Below are 13,115 nucleotides of genomic sequence, written 5' to 3' on the forward strand. Positions count from 1 at the left end.
CTCTGGCCTCATTGTTCGTGAGCAGACACCGCCATCTTGTGGAGACTGGTGGTAAAGCAGCGTCTAGGCCTACGTCAGCGCTGAACGACGTGGAAGATGGAGCGGGGCTACGTTTCAAGGTATTGCCCTTCACAATAAAAGCGTACAACAACTTAAACCATTCTGTCGTACTTATTCTCACACAAAATTAACTAATGTAACACACACAAAATAATTTATATAGCATAGTTCTCATTTTGAAGTGTTTATTTGTTTTGAAACGTGGCTAAAACACGCTCGTAACTGTTATTTTGAAGGGAGACTGTCTAAGCTGCCTGCTGCTGGATGGATGCAGGGATTTTCACTCGTTTTTATGGAAGAGAGCACAAAACGTGGATTTTATTTACCTTTTCACCATGGATCAATCATCTAATGGCGTAAAATGAACCTAAACGCCGCTTAAACCTTTAACATCTTGCATTTTCCCATACACAACATAGCGTTTTGCTGGATTTACGCACGGGGGAAGACAGGCTTTGCTTTTAGCTGTCACTGAGCAGCCACATCAGCGAGGTTAGCGGATTTATGTGTTATGTGTGCAACTTTAAGCACATTGCATTCGATTTTACATGAGATTTTACTGTTATTATGCTGCTATTACTTGTCTTTTTGCAGAAATCCCATCATGGCAGACAGCATTATGAGCAAGGCTGCCACTATGGAGATTCCCATTAACAGCAATGGAGACACAGGCAGCTTGCCAGAGGATGACAGCCTGGAGCAGGTTTGACTTTATTTTACTTTCCCCCCCACTGCTTTGTGTTCTAGTGAAAAGGGTATTATATATGTGTAATACTTGTTTATTAGAGGTTTGATTCCAGCTCTGTTTGTGGTGCCATATGTTACCTAACCTAACCCAGGCCTGTATCATCATCATCATCATCATCGTCACATATCTGCAGATGTAACTTAAGACTCACAAGGGGATGAGGTCAAATGATCTGCTATAGAAAGCAAAGATATCTCATGGCATAGTGTTTTTTTGTCCAGGTCATTCTGTGAAATATGTGCCCTTTGTGTCCCAGAGACCTTAACAGTCTTATTATTTCTATCACAGCGATAATAAATGCACAAAAGTGTGTTTGTGGGTCGTTCCCTAAATACGCTTGCTCAAGATGAAACTTATTGCTGACAAAAGAAGAAGAAACCACTTTTCTTTCTTTTTTTTAAAATAGCTGTCAGTGTAATCACATTCATATTTATTCCTTTTTATTATTTTATATACCTTAGTTGTTTAATTAAATAGAAAATCTCCAATATGTAAAAAATAAAAACACCAAACATATGAAACAAAACAACGAACACAATTTTTTTCTCCTACCCATGTTTATGTATTTATTTAATATACTTAGTTGTTTAATTGTTTTAATTTCCCCCCAATATTTAAAAAATGCAAACATATGAAACACTTTTTATTTTTTCAGTCATAAAAATACACACAGTATTTATTATTATTGCAGGCCACAGCTCCCTGGAAAATTTGCTGCGTGTCATTCCCCAGTCTCATTTCCATTTCACAGTACACTGCCAAAAAAACCTGGGAAAAAGGTCGTGTTACATCTGTCATACCTGTTACTAAAACACAATCTTTCCCACTACGATTATTTCACTTGTACTTGTTTTGTAAACTTTGTGGGGACGTCATGTGCGTCGCGTCATTCCTGTTACAGATTTATAATGCATGGACCAAATAGTGTTGTTCTTCACACATATTTCATTTCATATCTCACCTTGTATGTACAGCACGTGGTGGCTCTGTTTAAAAATGTCCTTCCTGTTACTGTCATTGCTGTTTCCACGGCAGAAAGAGACGGTTTAAGTCTGGCTCATGTATTTACACCACACGAGCTAAAGTAACTGTGAGGTCTGGAGTCTGTTTGAACTGTTCCTACCGCCTCAGGGCGTGACTCAATTCACTCCGGTCTGACAACGGTTGAAAACTAATCTAAATAAAGTTACACATACTTTGTTTGTTTGATTAGTCTGTTCTCTCTCTACAGCTTCAGTTTACCTTTAACTACTTATAATTGCTGCAACTACTTAATTGACTTAACTTATTGTGTTTTCTTTTTCCATAACGCACAAATACAAAAATATATGAATTAAATCAATATGTCGTACTCATATTATAATGCCTATTCATTGGTGGAAAGTGGAAAAGTAGTTTTTACAGAACATTTGAGAGCAGATATCTATACTTTGTGACATTCTATCAACGATTTTGGTTCAGACTAAAATATACATACAAAAAATATATATACATAAAATTCACTAGAAAACATTTTGCTGATTTGAATACTCTTCACTAAAGATTCTCAATTCTTTATCAAAATCACTCAATTTAAGTTCTCAAAATCCATGGGAGCTACTCTTACGTGAACTGATTTTTTTCATGTGCTGATTCTACTCTTACTCAATTTACTTCTTTCACCCCTATTTTGTATTTGTTTCATCCTAAACACGAACAACGGTCAGTCATACATGGACTTTTGATATGATTCATAATTTTGCTGTTGTTGTTGGGACATTGTCAGGACTTGCAGCAGGTGATGGTGTCGGGGCCCAACCTGAACGAAACCAGCATCGTGTCAGGAGGATACGGAGGTCCAGCAGGGGGCGTCATCCCCACCAGCAGCATCAAAGGTACAGGTCATTTCATTTATTTCAAGTTTGAAAGTGTCACATTTTGCAAGTTTGAAAAGTTTCAGCAAGTCATTTTTCATTCGGTTTTCATTTATTTATTCATTTTCCCTCGTTAAAGTGACAGTTTTTGAATTTTATTTAGCCGCTGTTATTACTCTTGATCCACTATTAATCAACAACACGACTGAAACCGGACAACTCACCACAACGATTAAGCAGTTCTTTCTTTGGACGTCTGCGCTTTCCTTATCCTGTGATTCAGTTCTCCATCTCTGAAAAACGAGGTCTGACACTGAAGCTCAATCAAATTTAAAAGAATCCAGACGGCCTTGTCACTGCATCAGCAAGTGTAAAAAGAATAGAGCCAGAGGGCTGTTCGTTGACGACTTAAAGCATTAAACAAGCTCATGAGAGTTGCCTTTAGTCCAATTCTGATAAATATTGACAGTATTTTACAGGTGCAGCAGTCAAATCTGTCCCAAACAAAGCCGTCTGTCACTACGCCAAACAGAACAGTTGATCCCATCTATATATATATATATACCAAAGGTGGGGCCTTACAGCCTAAAAGATGAAAACGGAGCAAGTGTGAGAAGAGGACACATGACATTTTGCTCTAACTTCTCGTTACTCTGTCATTTTATTCATTTAAAGTTATATTTACATTACATTTTTTTACAGATTCAGATTTTTAAAAGTATTCGAACACAATTCAAAATGAAAAATGAGTCTTTTAAGGATTCGATGCATAGATTTTCACCAGTCTGAAGTGCAGTGGATTCAAGTGAGTGAGTCCTGGCATCGTGACGTTTTGCTGTGAGAACCATGTTTATACTGTCAGTGGAACTCGTTGTTTTACTCTGAGCCGACGCGGTGGTTGATCAGAAGCTGCGACTGTGTTTGGGGAAAGAAACTGGAGCAAGGCTGAAGAGACAGCGACTGACTAACAAAAGAGATCGACGTGCTCATTCTCAGCCTTTCCAAAACACAACAGGAAATATGGCTGTGTGATTTGGCAAAACGATCGAATTGCGATTAGTGATTGCGATTACATTTGAGCTTTATGTTTTAATGATAGGATGTTGTTCAAACTCAAATTCAAACGCAATTTGACAAAATTTGACAAGATTTCAAGGCTGTTTATTGCTGTGCTGTGGCTCTTTGTGATGGAAGTAAACAAGGACGACAATAACAAAGTGCGTTTGGAGTTTGCAGATGGATAAAACGAGTCATATGTCGTTCAAATGCGGAAAACATAAGGGAGCGCCCAGCCACCCGGCGGAGGAAACTCATTTCGACCGCTTGTATCCGCGATCTTGTTCTTTCGGTCATTACCCAAAGCTCATGACCATAGGTGAGGGTAGGAACGTAGATTGGACCGGTAAATCGAGAGCTTTGCCTTTCGACTCAGCTCCTTCTTTACCACAACAGTCCGATCACTGCAGCCGCTGCACCGATCCGCCTGTCGATCTCACGCTCCATCTTTCACTCACTTGTGAACAAGACCCCGAGATACTTGAACTCCTCCACTTGGGGCAAGGACTCCCACCCACCTGAAGAGGGCAAGTCACCTTTTTCCGGTTCAGAACCATGACCTCGGATTTGGAGGTGCTGATTCTCATCCCAGCCAGTTAACGTATGCTAACGCTAACACCTTCAGCTACATGACGTATGCTAACGCTAACACCTTCAGCTACATGACGTATGCTAACGCTAACGCCTTCAGCTACATGAGGCACAGACAGAACTGTGGTAAGTGTCTGGTATGTTAACGTAACATATGAACAGTTATTAAGATAACTATAGCATAAAGAACATGCTAACAAGTTTACCAAAGCATCAGTTTTACCCCAAATCACTAAATCCATTGAATTCTTCTTCCTCTGTGTCACTTCTAAACAACTCCACAAACTCCAGAGGTAGAGGAAGTACAGATTCTTCTTCTGCGTCGCTTAGAGCCTAGAGCGCCCTCTTGTACTCACTCACTCACTCTCACACACACACACACACACACTCACTCACTCACTCACTCTCTCACTCTCACACACACTGACACACAATCACTCACTCACACACACACACACACACTGACACACATGCTCACACACACACACACTGACACACATGCTCACACACACACACACACACTGTTTTTCACGTTGTGGTTGCGTATCTCTCAGGCCCTGCAGTTCACTACAACCCGCAGTACTTGGAGCGGAGGCGGGGCCCTGCTTCTGGACCAGGTGGAAGCAAAGTGTTCACTTCACACGGAGTCAAACGCTCTGCAGATGGAGGGCGAGCGCTTCATTTAAAGATGGTTCTTGTCTTCAAAGTTTTTCATGATAAAAGCTTTGGATAAGCCTTTTATCTACATCTTTATTTTAGTCGATAATGATCTCAATAAATGATTGGGTGTGATTAAACGTGCAAATATAAATAAATAATTATATATATAAATTCTTTAATGAGGAGAAAACACACTTAAAAGAACTACACTCAGTAGCATCAAATTATGCTTTTTTCTTATTTTAGTTAAATTAAATTTATACTGGAAGAACCCAAATACAGATTTAACAAACAAACAAACACAGAATATCCAAATGTAACTCCAATAAAACAAACCCTAAAATCAACAAATACATAAAAACACACTTACACATACACTATGAGATACAATGATATATAACGAGCACTGGCACTGCGGGTAGTCCTTGTAGTCCTTGTAGTCCTCGACCAGTGCTTTAAAAATCCTTAAAAAGGCATAAAATGATTTATTCCGCAGACAGGGAGCATGCTGAAGGCCTTTTCCCTTTGTTGACACGGTGGGATTGTAATATACAAAAGTCCTGAGATCTCAAGCGGTGAAAATCTGATCTGATGTTCAGCAAACATGAGAAACAACCAGGCAAATGCCAACAAGAGCCTTCTAATGAAACATAGAGTTATTCTAGTGAGGTTTTGGACTCACAACCATAACATTATTTTGGTGAAACATCTGTTGAGCCCCGCCCTCCATCTGACGTCGTGACCGAGTTAGAACATGAACACAATGACACGTCTTAAATACTGTTCTTCTAAGATCTGGGACTGCTCTGCTCAGTGGCACACTGGTTTGGCTTTCAATACTCGGACTGTTTGCAATTTTGCTTGTAATAATTCTTCATATTTCAGAAATGTGATCGATGTTCAATGAACTCAACGTAGGAATGAACTAACAGGAAGCGTGGAAATGTTTGTTAACAAGAAATGTCGCTTAACCTTCTTTTTAAATGCACACCGTGTTTTGTGTCATTTGAGGGATGAGAATTGAAAGCCTTTATGATCTGAATCTTGCCTGGGACCCAGAAAACACAACAGTTGACCATGCGTGTCTCTGAATGGCTAATACACCTGTCAATCACACCCATCAGACACATATCATCCTGTACTTTCTGTCATTGAAATACTATATCATCACAACACTGTTTAAGTTATTGGTCAAAACTATATGGGCCGGATTTTGGCCCTGGATTCATTTCGTCACATCTTGCGTTGGGACAATTTCCGACAGCGCGTGATTCTAAACAAGAGGCACGATTATGTCAAAATATGAGGTGGAGTGAAGCAAGGTGAGGGCGTGGTCTGGTGGATTCTGTGAATGGACAGAATCATGACTAATAAACTTCTAAACTAGTGCACTAGAGTCGTGTTTCTCTCCCCACATGGACGAGATTATAAAACAACCTTCATGGGCCAATTTTTGACATGGTTACATTTCTCTCCTACTCACATGAACAGCGCCTTTACACCCTCCGCTCTTAAAGCTCTTGGCTGGACACCTCCACCTCCGATGTTGGACCCCTGGTACCAGACTGGACCGTGCATGTGCTCAGCTCAGAGAGTTGAGAGTCTATTTGGGAAACTGGATAAATCACATCCAGCCAAAATCCTTGTCCCAGTCTGCGTCTCCTTGTCCTAACTGGGACACATACGCAACACATGAGGTCATTTGGCTCTGGAGCTGACCACAGTGGGCCCTTTCCTTGCGCCCTCTGGACCACGCAGCATCACACTGAGCACTTGCCTGACCTCTTTAGGGTATATATATAGTAGGTTTGTGCATGGACTGCGCCCTATTCTGTGCTCAGTAACTTCCTTTTGGACCTGGTTTATTCCGGGTTTAGTCAGGGCACCCGGAGGTGAAAGCGAGCTCTCTGCCTTGTGCAAAACAAATTAAATAAAGAAACAGCGCTCCGAGGCTGCTGTATTTCAATGTTTTATGTTATTTTTAAACAGAAAATCAAACAATTTTCTTGCTCACGTCCTTCTTTGCCTGGATATGAGGCCATGACAAACACCCAGAGGTGGTGCCTTGAATGATTGCCCCACTATAGAACATTTCAGGCAAAGCTAACCCTAACAGTGGAACACGCTTAGAAATTAAACTCATGTTAAATCCAGTTGAGAGAAAAGTTACAAAGAGTTTTTACAATCCAAAAGACATTAAAATGCCTTAGAAATGGCTCTAAGTTACTTTTTATGCACTTTTCCCTGCAAATGTAACTTAAGCCATTTTGATTCTCATCCCTCCACATTTTCCACTCATTATTTATTTCTGTCCATATTTAATCCTTTCCTGTACTCCGCATGAACCGCCCTGCATGGAGGATTAACATGCACTCGTCTCACATTCTTCTACCAATGCTTCTCACCACAATCTCTATTTTTACCATTTTCATTTCCGCTTTTGTCCCTGCCATCCTCATCTCAGACATCCGCATGAAATCCAGAGGCGTAAACTTGTCCAACAGCCAGTCGACCGAGCGAATTGTCCATCACCACCAAACCCATCCAGGTACCTGCACGTTCATCCTCATGTTCTGCTCATTCTCTGCTCTGATGACGCTGCCGGGTGAAAGAGAGCGGCCCCTGGTGCACACAGCATGAGAACGCTTGTGTATCGTGTGTCCTGCAGGATCGTCCAATCACACCTCGGGTTCCACAGAGGAGCTGACCAGAGGCGTGGCTGTGGAGAAGCTGGACAGTGTTAAGAAGTGGGGCATTAACACGTACAAGGTAAAGCGCCTCTCAGACTTTAGATATTCTGGTCAGATTAAAAATGATTACAATACAAATCTGGATCCAATCTGATTATGTGATTTTGATGGTCATTTGAGTGTAAATAGTTAGTTATGGTTATAGTTGTTGTTTACTTCAAGTTTTTTGTTTGATTTTGTTTATCAAGTTACTGTATGTCATAGAACTGAAATGTATTATTTAAGATTGCAGATAATTGCTCGTAATAGAATATTTTTAATGTTATCATTGTCATTTTTTATTGTTTAAAGTTATACAAAGTCTGAAGTTATATTACAGATTTAAATCAACTGTGTTTGTTCATTACGTTTTAAGGCAGGCATGTCCAAACTACGGCCCGGGGGCCAAATGCGGCCCTTAGACCAATTTTTGTTGGCCCTCCGACTTCCTGCTAAATTGGCCCAAACAACAAATAGAAATAGTTTTACTGTAAAATTGGAAAAATTCAAGCATTTTGATGTTATACCAACCTCATAATAATGTTCCAAGTCTTATGAAAGGTGTGGAGGCTCAACAAAACTATGTCAAATGTAAAACTTCAAATTAATCACTTTTCAAATTTGACATTGTCAGGTTGTTTGCGGCCCTTTGCTCCATATAAGTTTCAAAATGTGGCCCTCAGTGAAAAAAAGTTTGGACACCCCTGTTTTAAGGACACAGATGCTTTATTCAGTCTCTACACTTGAATCTGTGTTTGTGGTGATGCAGTGCACCAAACAGATGTTCTCGGAGCGTTTTGGCAGAGGCTCGCGGACAGTGGACCTGGAGCTGGAGGCTCAGATCGACTTGTTACGAGACACAAAGCTTAAGTACGAGAGCATCCTGAGACTAACCACGGCGCTGACCACACACTTCCAGAGCATGGTGCAGACCCAGCAGGCTTTGGGAGACACCTTCACCGACCTCAGCCAGAAGTCTCCAGAGCTGCAGGTACCACACCAGGCCAGCCCTCTTGTGTAATGCTGCTGTTCTTTCTGTTGTATCACATGTTTAAACCCTTATGCTTGGACTTTTTCTTTATTCATTCCATTATGTCCACCATCTTAAAGAACAGCTTGATATGCTGTACATAAAAATAAAGCTGTAACCCTCTTATTTCCAGTCAAATCAAACATTCTGAGAAGAATCATCATCAAGTAAAAAATTACCCTAAAATAAAATTTAAAATTAAAGGACTTTTATATGGATTCCACCTGGACATTTTTGCTTTATTACAAGTAATACTACTTGTTTTAGTGAATTTATCTTTAGCTTTTAACCCAACCCAACACATGCTCATTTGAGTGTGATCAGCCCATACCTCCAGAAACCAGCTTCACTCATGTATATATTTAACAAAGAAAATCTAGGCTGGATTTAAAATCTGATTTATTTTGTGCAGAGCTCATTTCTACTTAGAATTAGAGTAAAACCGACACCAGAGTCCAAAACTACAGAGTCTCAGCTTCACAAAAGCTTCAGCTTTAAATGGGCCTCATTTTAGGTGTTTGGTTTCAACTCATTTTATCCCAGGACTCCCAAAACTCCTTTGTTTTTTTTAACTCGACAGAATTTCGTGAGTGAGTAAAAAGTGGTGCTACAGTCACAGACAGCAGTATAACATATAAACAAGGAGATATTTTTAAGGCTGGAAGAACAAAAAACACAGACATAATTTACATTTGACCATTATTGACAAATCCCCTTGGCGTCATATATAATCAGAAAACGTTTTAGCTTCAAAATAAGCCCAAAATGAGCTCTGTGTGCGCTCACTGTTCAGAGTTAATATTCCTCACTCCCAAACCAAAAGTAGAATTCTCATTCATGTGTCCATAGAAAGCCTTATGAGCAGCAACTGCAAAAAAGTTAGATTTTGGTAATAACAGTTGGATCTTGAGCCCTGCTTCACATAAGCCCTGTGTGTGTCTGCAGGATGAGTTCGGGTACAACGCAGAGACGCAGAAGCTGCTGTGTAAGAACGGTGAGTCTCTGCTCGGGGCCATCAGCTTCTTCGTGTCCAGTGTGGACACTCTGGTCAACAAGACTATGGAGGACACGCTCCTGACTATCAAGCTTTATGAGAACGCACGGTGAGACTAGAGCAGGACGAAGCTTCACACTGTCTGGGTTCTCTCACTCACTCGTGTGTTCGTTGTCCCTCAGGCTGGAGTTTGATGCGTACCGCTCAGACCTGGAGGAGCTGAGCATGGGCCCTCGAGACGCTGCCTCCATGGTCCGGATCGAGATGGCCCAGCACGAGTACCAGCTTTACAGGGACAAGTACGAGCGGCTACGCAGTGACGTCACCATCAAACTCAAGTTCCTCGAGGAAAACAAGGTGTGTGTTATTTTTCCTTATCATTTTTTGCATAATCTGGATAATATCATCAGGAATGTGCTCAAATGTGTCTGGGAATGACTTTTGACTCATAAAATTATCCAAAAAAAGGGCAGAACTATCACTTATTCCTTTAAACGAGACATTTCTGTCATTTTTAATAGTTTTAATTACAGATGCAATACTCGATATTCTAATTTTGCAAATATCTAAAAAAATAAAAAAAATTGCAATATGATCCATTGTGATACATGTGATTGTTGCAGGTGAAGGTGATGCACAAGCAGCTGCTCCTCTTCCATAATGCCATCTCAGCGTACTTTGCTGGAAACCAGCAGCAGCTGGAACAAACTCTGATACAGTTCAACGTGAAGCTAAAGCCTCCGGGCTCAGACAAGCCCTCCTGGCTGGAGGAACAGTAGAACCAGCAGTGTGTGAAGATGGAGTCTCCTGTAACAGTAGAGTGACCAACGGAACATGATCCCTATGTTTGTCTAGGTTGTACCACCTGACGTTAGCCACGTTTCCACTGGTTTACTTTGGAGCGGATTGGTTCAGTCCAAATGTGTCTTCACTGTGTTTAGGTCACAGTACCGGCCGATTTAAGCCATCCAAAGTGGAGCATGAGCGGTCAGAGTGCTCTGGCTTGCTTTGGCTCCCAGGACCCTTTTGAGCGAGATGATTGGACAAGAGAGAACACAGACTCAGGCGGGAATAAGACAGCAAAACGCAGATAAGAACAGAAAATAATCATTTCTCTCTAAACGCTGACTTGATCTTGTGATAAACTGCTGTATATCCACTGATGCTAACTTGTTGAGCAGAAAGACAAAACAAAGCTAGCACGAGTTAGCATCAGCTGTTTCCTGTTTCTCAACGCACCACAATCTCGTCAAAACGCTAATTATTACATTTCCAGTGCATAACGCATCTAAGATTATACAAACTCAATGAAGAGACATTAGGAATAATTGAAAGTAGTTTAAAGTTGAGCCACGACTCACAGACACATAAACTTATTACTAAACGTCTTTTTGTGAATTGCTGAGATCGACCTCATGAAGACAAGTTATTTATCAAGAAAACATGAGTTATATTTGGGTGACATCATCTCTGCCTCTGGAACCAGAGCCAGGCCCTGAACAGGAGACACTGCGTCATGAAAAGAACTGTTCCAAAGTGAACCGGTCTGGTGGACCAGGGCCAGTGGAAACATGGCTTTAACACTTTTTTATTTGTTTTAAACCCTTTTTTACATTTCTTTAGGCAGCACAATCATAATTTCTATCCCCTTTTATTTCTGTACATACGCCACTGTTGTGAATGTACCCCGTCATGACAGGTTTGCACATTCTTTACTTTGTTGTCTACGTTTGAAGCATATTCACTTTATTATCACGTGTATCACTAACACAAATCTACAAAGCTGGAGCTGCATTGACCCGCTGCGGTGTGATGTCACTGCATTTCAAATCTATTTTCCTAATGACCCAATGAGCTTCTTAAAGAGATCATTCTGACTGCGCAGCTTATGTCCAACTGTATCAGGACATACAGTACATACACGGGCATCTTTTTTCAAGTCACGTCACAGTCTTTGCTACCTTGCTTTGTCGAAACCAACTGTTTACAGGCACAGAAACGAAAAAGCATATTTATTGACTTTTATTAACCTGTTATTTAATTGGTAAATGTTTTGACAGAGCATGCGCCAGTAGATGGCAGCAGTGAGCAACCTAAACCTTTAAACGTGCTTAAAAATACATTTCAGACTCATCTGTAACATAACATCCCTTTTGGTACGTTTTCAGTTGTATTCTTCTGCTGTTGTCGTGTTCTATCTGCTTTGTCAATAAAGTCAGCTGGATGTGAGCCATTGTCATCTTCACTTGTCATCACAATCAGTCAAACCAACAAAGCTGTACATATTTTATATCATGGTGCATTTGTTTGGTCTGGATTTCATAAAAAAAAGTATTGCTCTTCTATTGACTCTTTAAAAGTTTGTAGTAGTTAACAAATACATTTGGGATTTCAGAATGGAGGCAAACGTGAAGTGGAACATAGTGGGATTTCAATGGAGAAAGTTAAATATTGCAGAATATAATAAAATATGAAAAATCCATCTAAAGTAAAAACACTCAATGTGATACATTTGAGTGGTATCAGAGTCTGGTTTAAACACATTTACAGTTGTAGTTTAGATTATCTGTTTATTAAATAAGCGATAATGCTCCTGTTGGGTTTGGTTTTACTGGACAAATACTTATACAAATACATTGACGTTGCAATTCTTTTTTGTTGTTTTTTTCTACAGATTCAGTATTTTACACACTTTACCACACATGATCAATCAATCAAAATGTATTTGTAGAGCACAGTTCATACAAACGTAACTCAAACTGCCTTAAAATAATAAAAGCACATTAAAATCATCATATAAAAATAATCAGAATCAGAAAAGGTTTATTGACATTGTCAGTGAACAGAATTCACAGGCGAGGAACTTGCTTTGGTGATTCGGTGCAATATACAACAATGAACAATAATGAAAGGAAAATAAATCAAATGAGGCATGCATTAATACACAAAATTGTGTTGTTGATTAGATTATAGGTAAAGTGACCGATGTTAAGAAGTGTTCATGAGTCCAACGGATGAGGGAAAGAAACTGTTGGCGTCAGGTTCTGGTCTGGATGCACTGTCGCCTCCTGCCTGAGGGGAGTGGCCTCCTGCCTGAGGGGAGTGGCCTCCTGCCTGAGGGGAGTGGCCCCCTGCCTGAGGGGAGTGGCCTCCTGCCTGAGGGGAGTGGCCTCCTGCCTGAGGGGAGTGGCCCCCTGCCTGAGGGGAGTGGCCTCCTGCCTGAGGGGAGTGACCTCCTGCCTGAGGGGAGTGACCTCCTGCCTGAGGGGCGTGGCCTCCTGCCTGAGGGGAGGTTAAGCGTATTAGTATTAGTAGTAAGTATAGTAAGCCTGAATTATTACTAAGAATTAAGTCTTTGTTCATGCTTTAAAGGCAGGAATAATTATTATAAAGT

The 13,115-nt window shown here is 40.6% G+C and overlaps 1 protein-coding gene across 3 annotated transcripts; it reads left to right on the plus strand.

Annotated features, from left to right (window-relative positions):
- The first annotated feature begins 294 nt into the window (after positions 1–294).
- On the plus strand, positions 295–11,948 carry LOC140373748 (arfaptin-2-like). Of its 3 annotated transcripts, XM_072460393.1 has the most exons (10): positions 295–552; positions 655–763; positions 2,574–2,682; positions 4,863–4,925; positions 7,433–7,516; positions 7,637–7,737; positions 8,467–8,688; positions 9,673–9,830; positions 9,904–10,078; positions 10,345–11,948. In XM_072460393.1, exons 2-10 carry the CDS (start codon positions 665–667, stop codon positions 10,498–10,500), a joined length of 1,167 nt encoding a protein of 388 aa, XP_072316494.1. In that variant the 5' UTR covers positions 295–552; positions 655–664; the 3' UTR covers positions 10,501–11,948. The 3 variants fall into 3 exon arrangements, with proteins under 3 accessions (XP_072316494.1, XP_072316502.1, XP_072316511.1); XM_072460401.1 differs by lacking the exon at positions 4,863–4,925; XM_072460410.1 differs by lacking the exons at positions 4,863–4,925; positions 7,433–7,516.
- The last annotated feature ends 1,167 nt before the right edge of the window (positions 11,949–13,115 follow it).

The sequence above is a fragment of the Eucyclogobius newberryi genome, unplaced genomic scaffold (assembly GCF_026437365.1).
Source record: "Eucyclogobius newberryi isolate DKJ021-1_F unplaced genomic scaffold, fEucNew1.0.hap1 SCAF_10, whole genome shotgun sequence".
Classification (NCBI taxonomy): Eukaryota; Metazoa; Chordata; class Actinopteri; order Gobiiformes; family Gobiidae; genus Eucyclogobius; species Eucyclogobius newberryi.

Bases quoted from the DNA above. Each gene is read 5' to 3' on its own strand.
- LOC140373748 (XM_072460393.1), top strand. From the start codon at position 665: ATGGCAGACAGCATTATGAGCAAGGCTGCCACTATGGAGATTCCCATT. The intron at 764-2,573 runs GTTTGACTTTAT...GGACATTGTCAG, and splicing joins AGGATGACAGCCTGGAGCAG to GACTTGCAGCAGGTGATGGT. The intron at 7,517-7,636 runs GTACCTGCACGT...TGTGTCCTGCAG, and splicing joins TCACCACCAAACCCATCCAG to GATCGTCCAATCACACCTCG.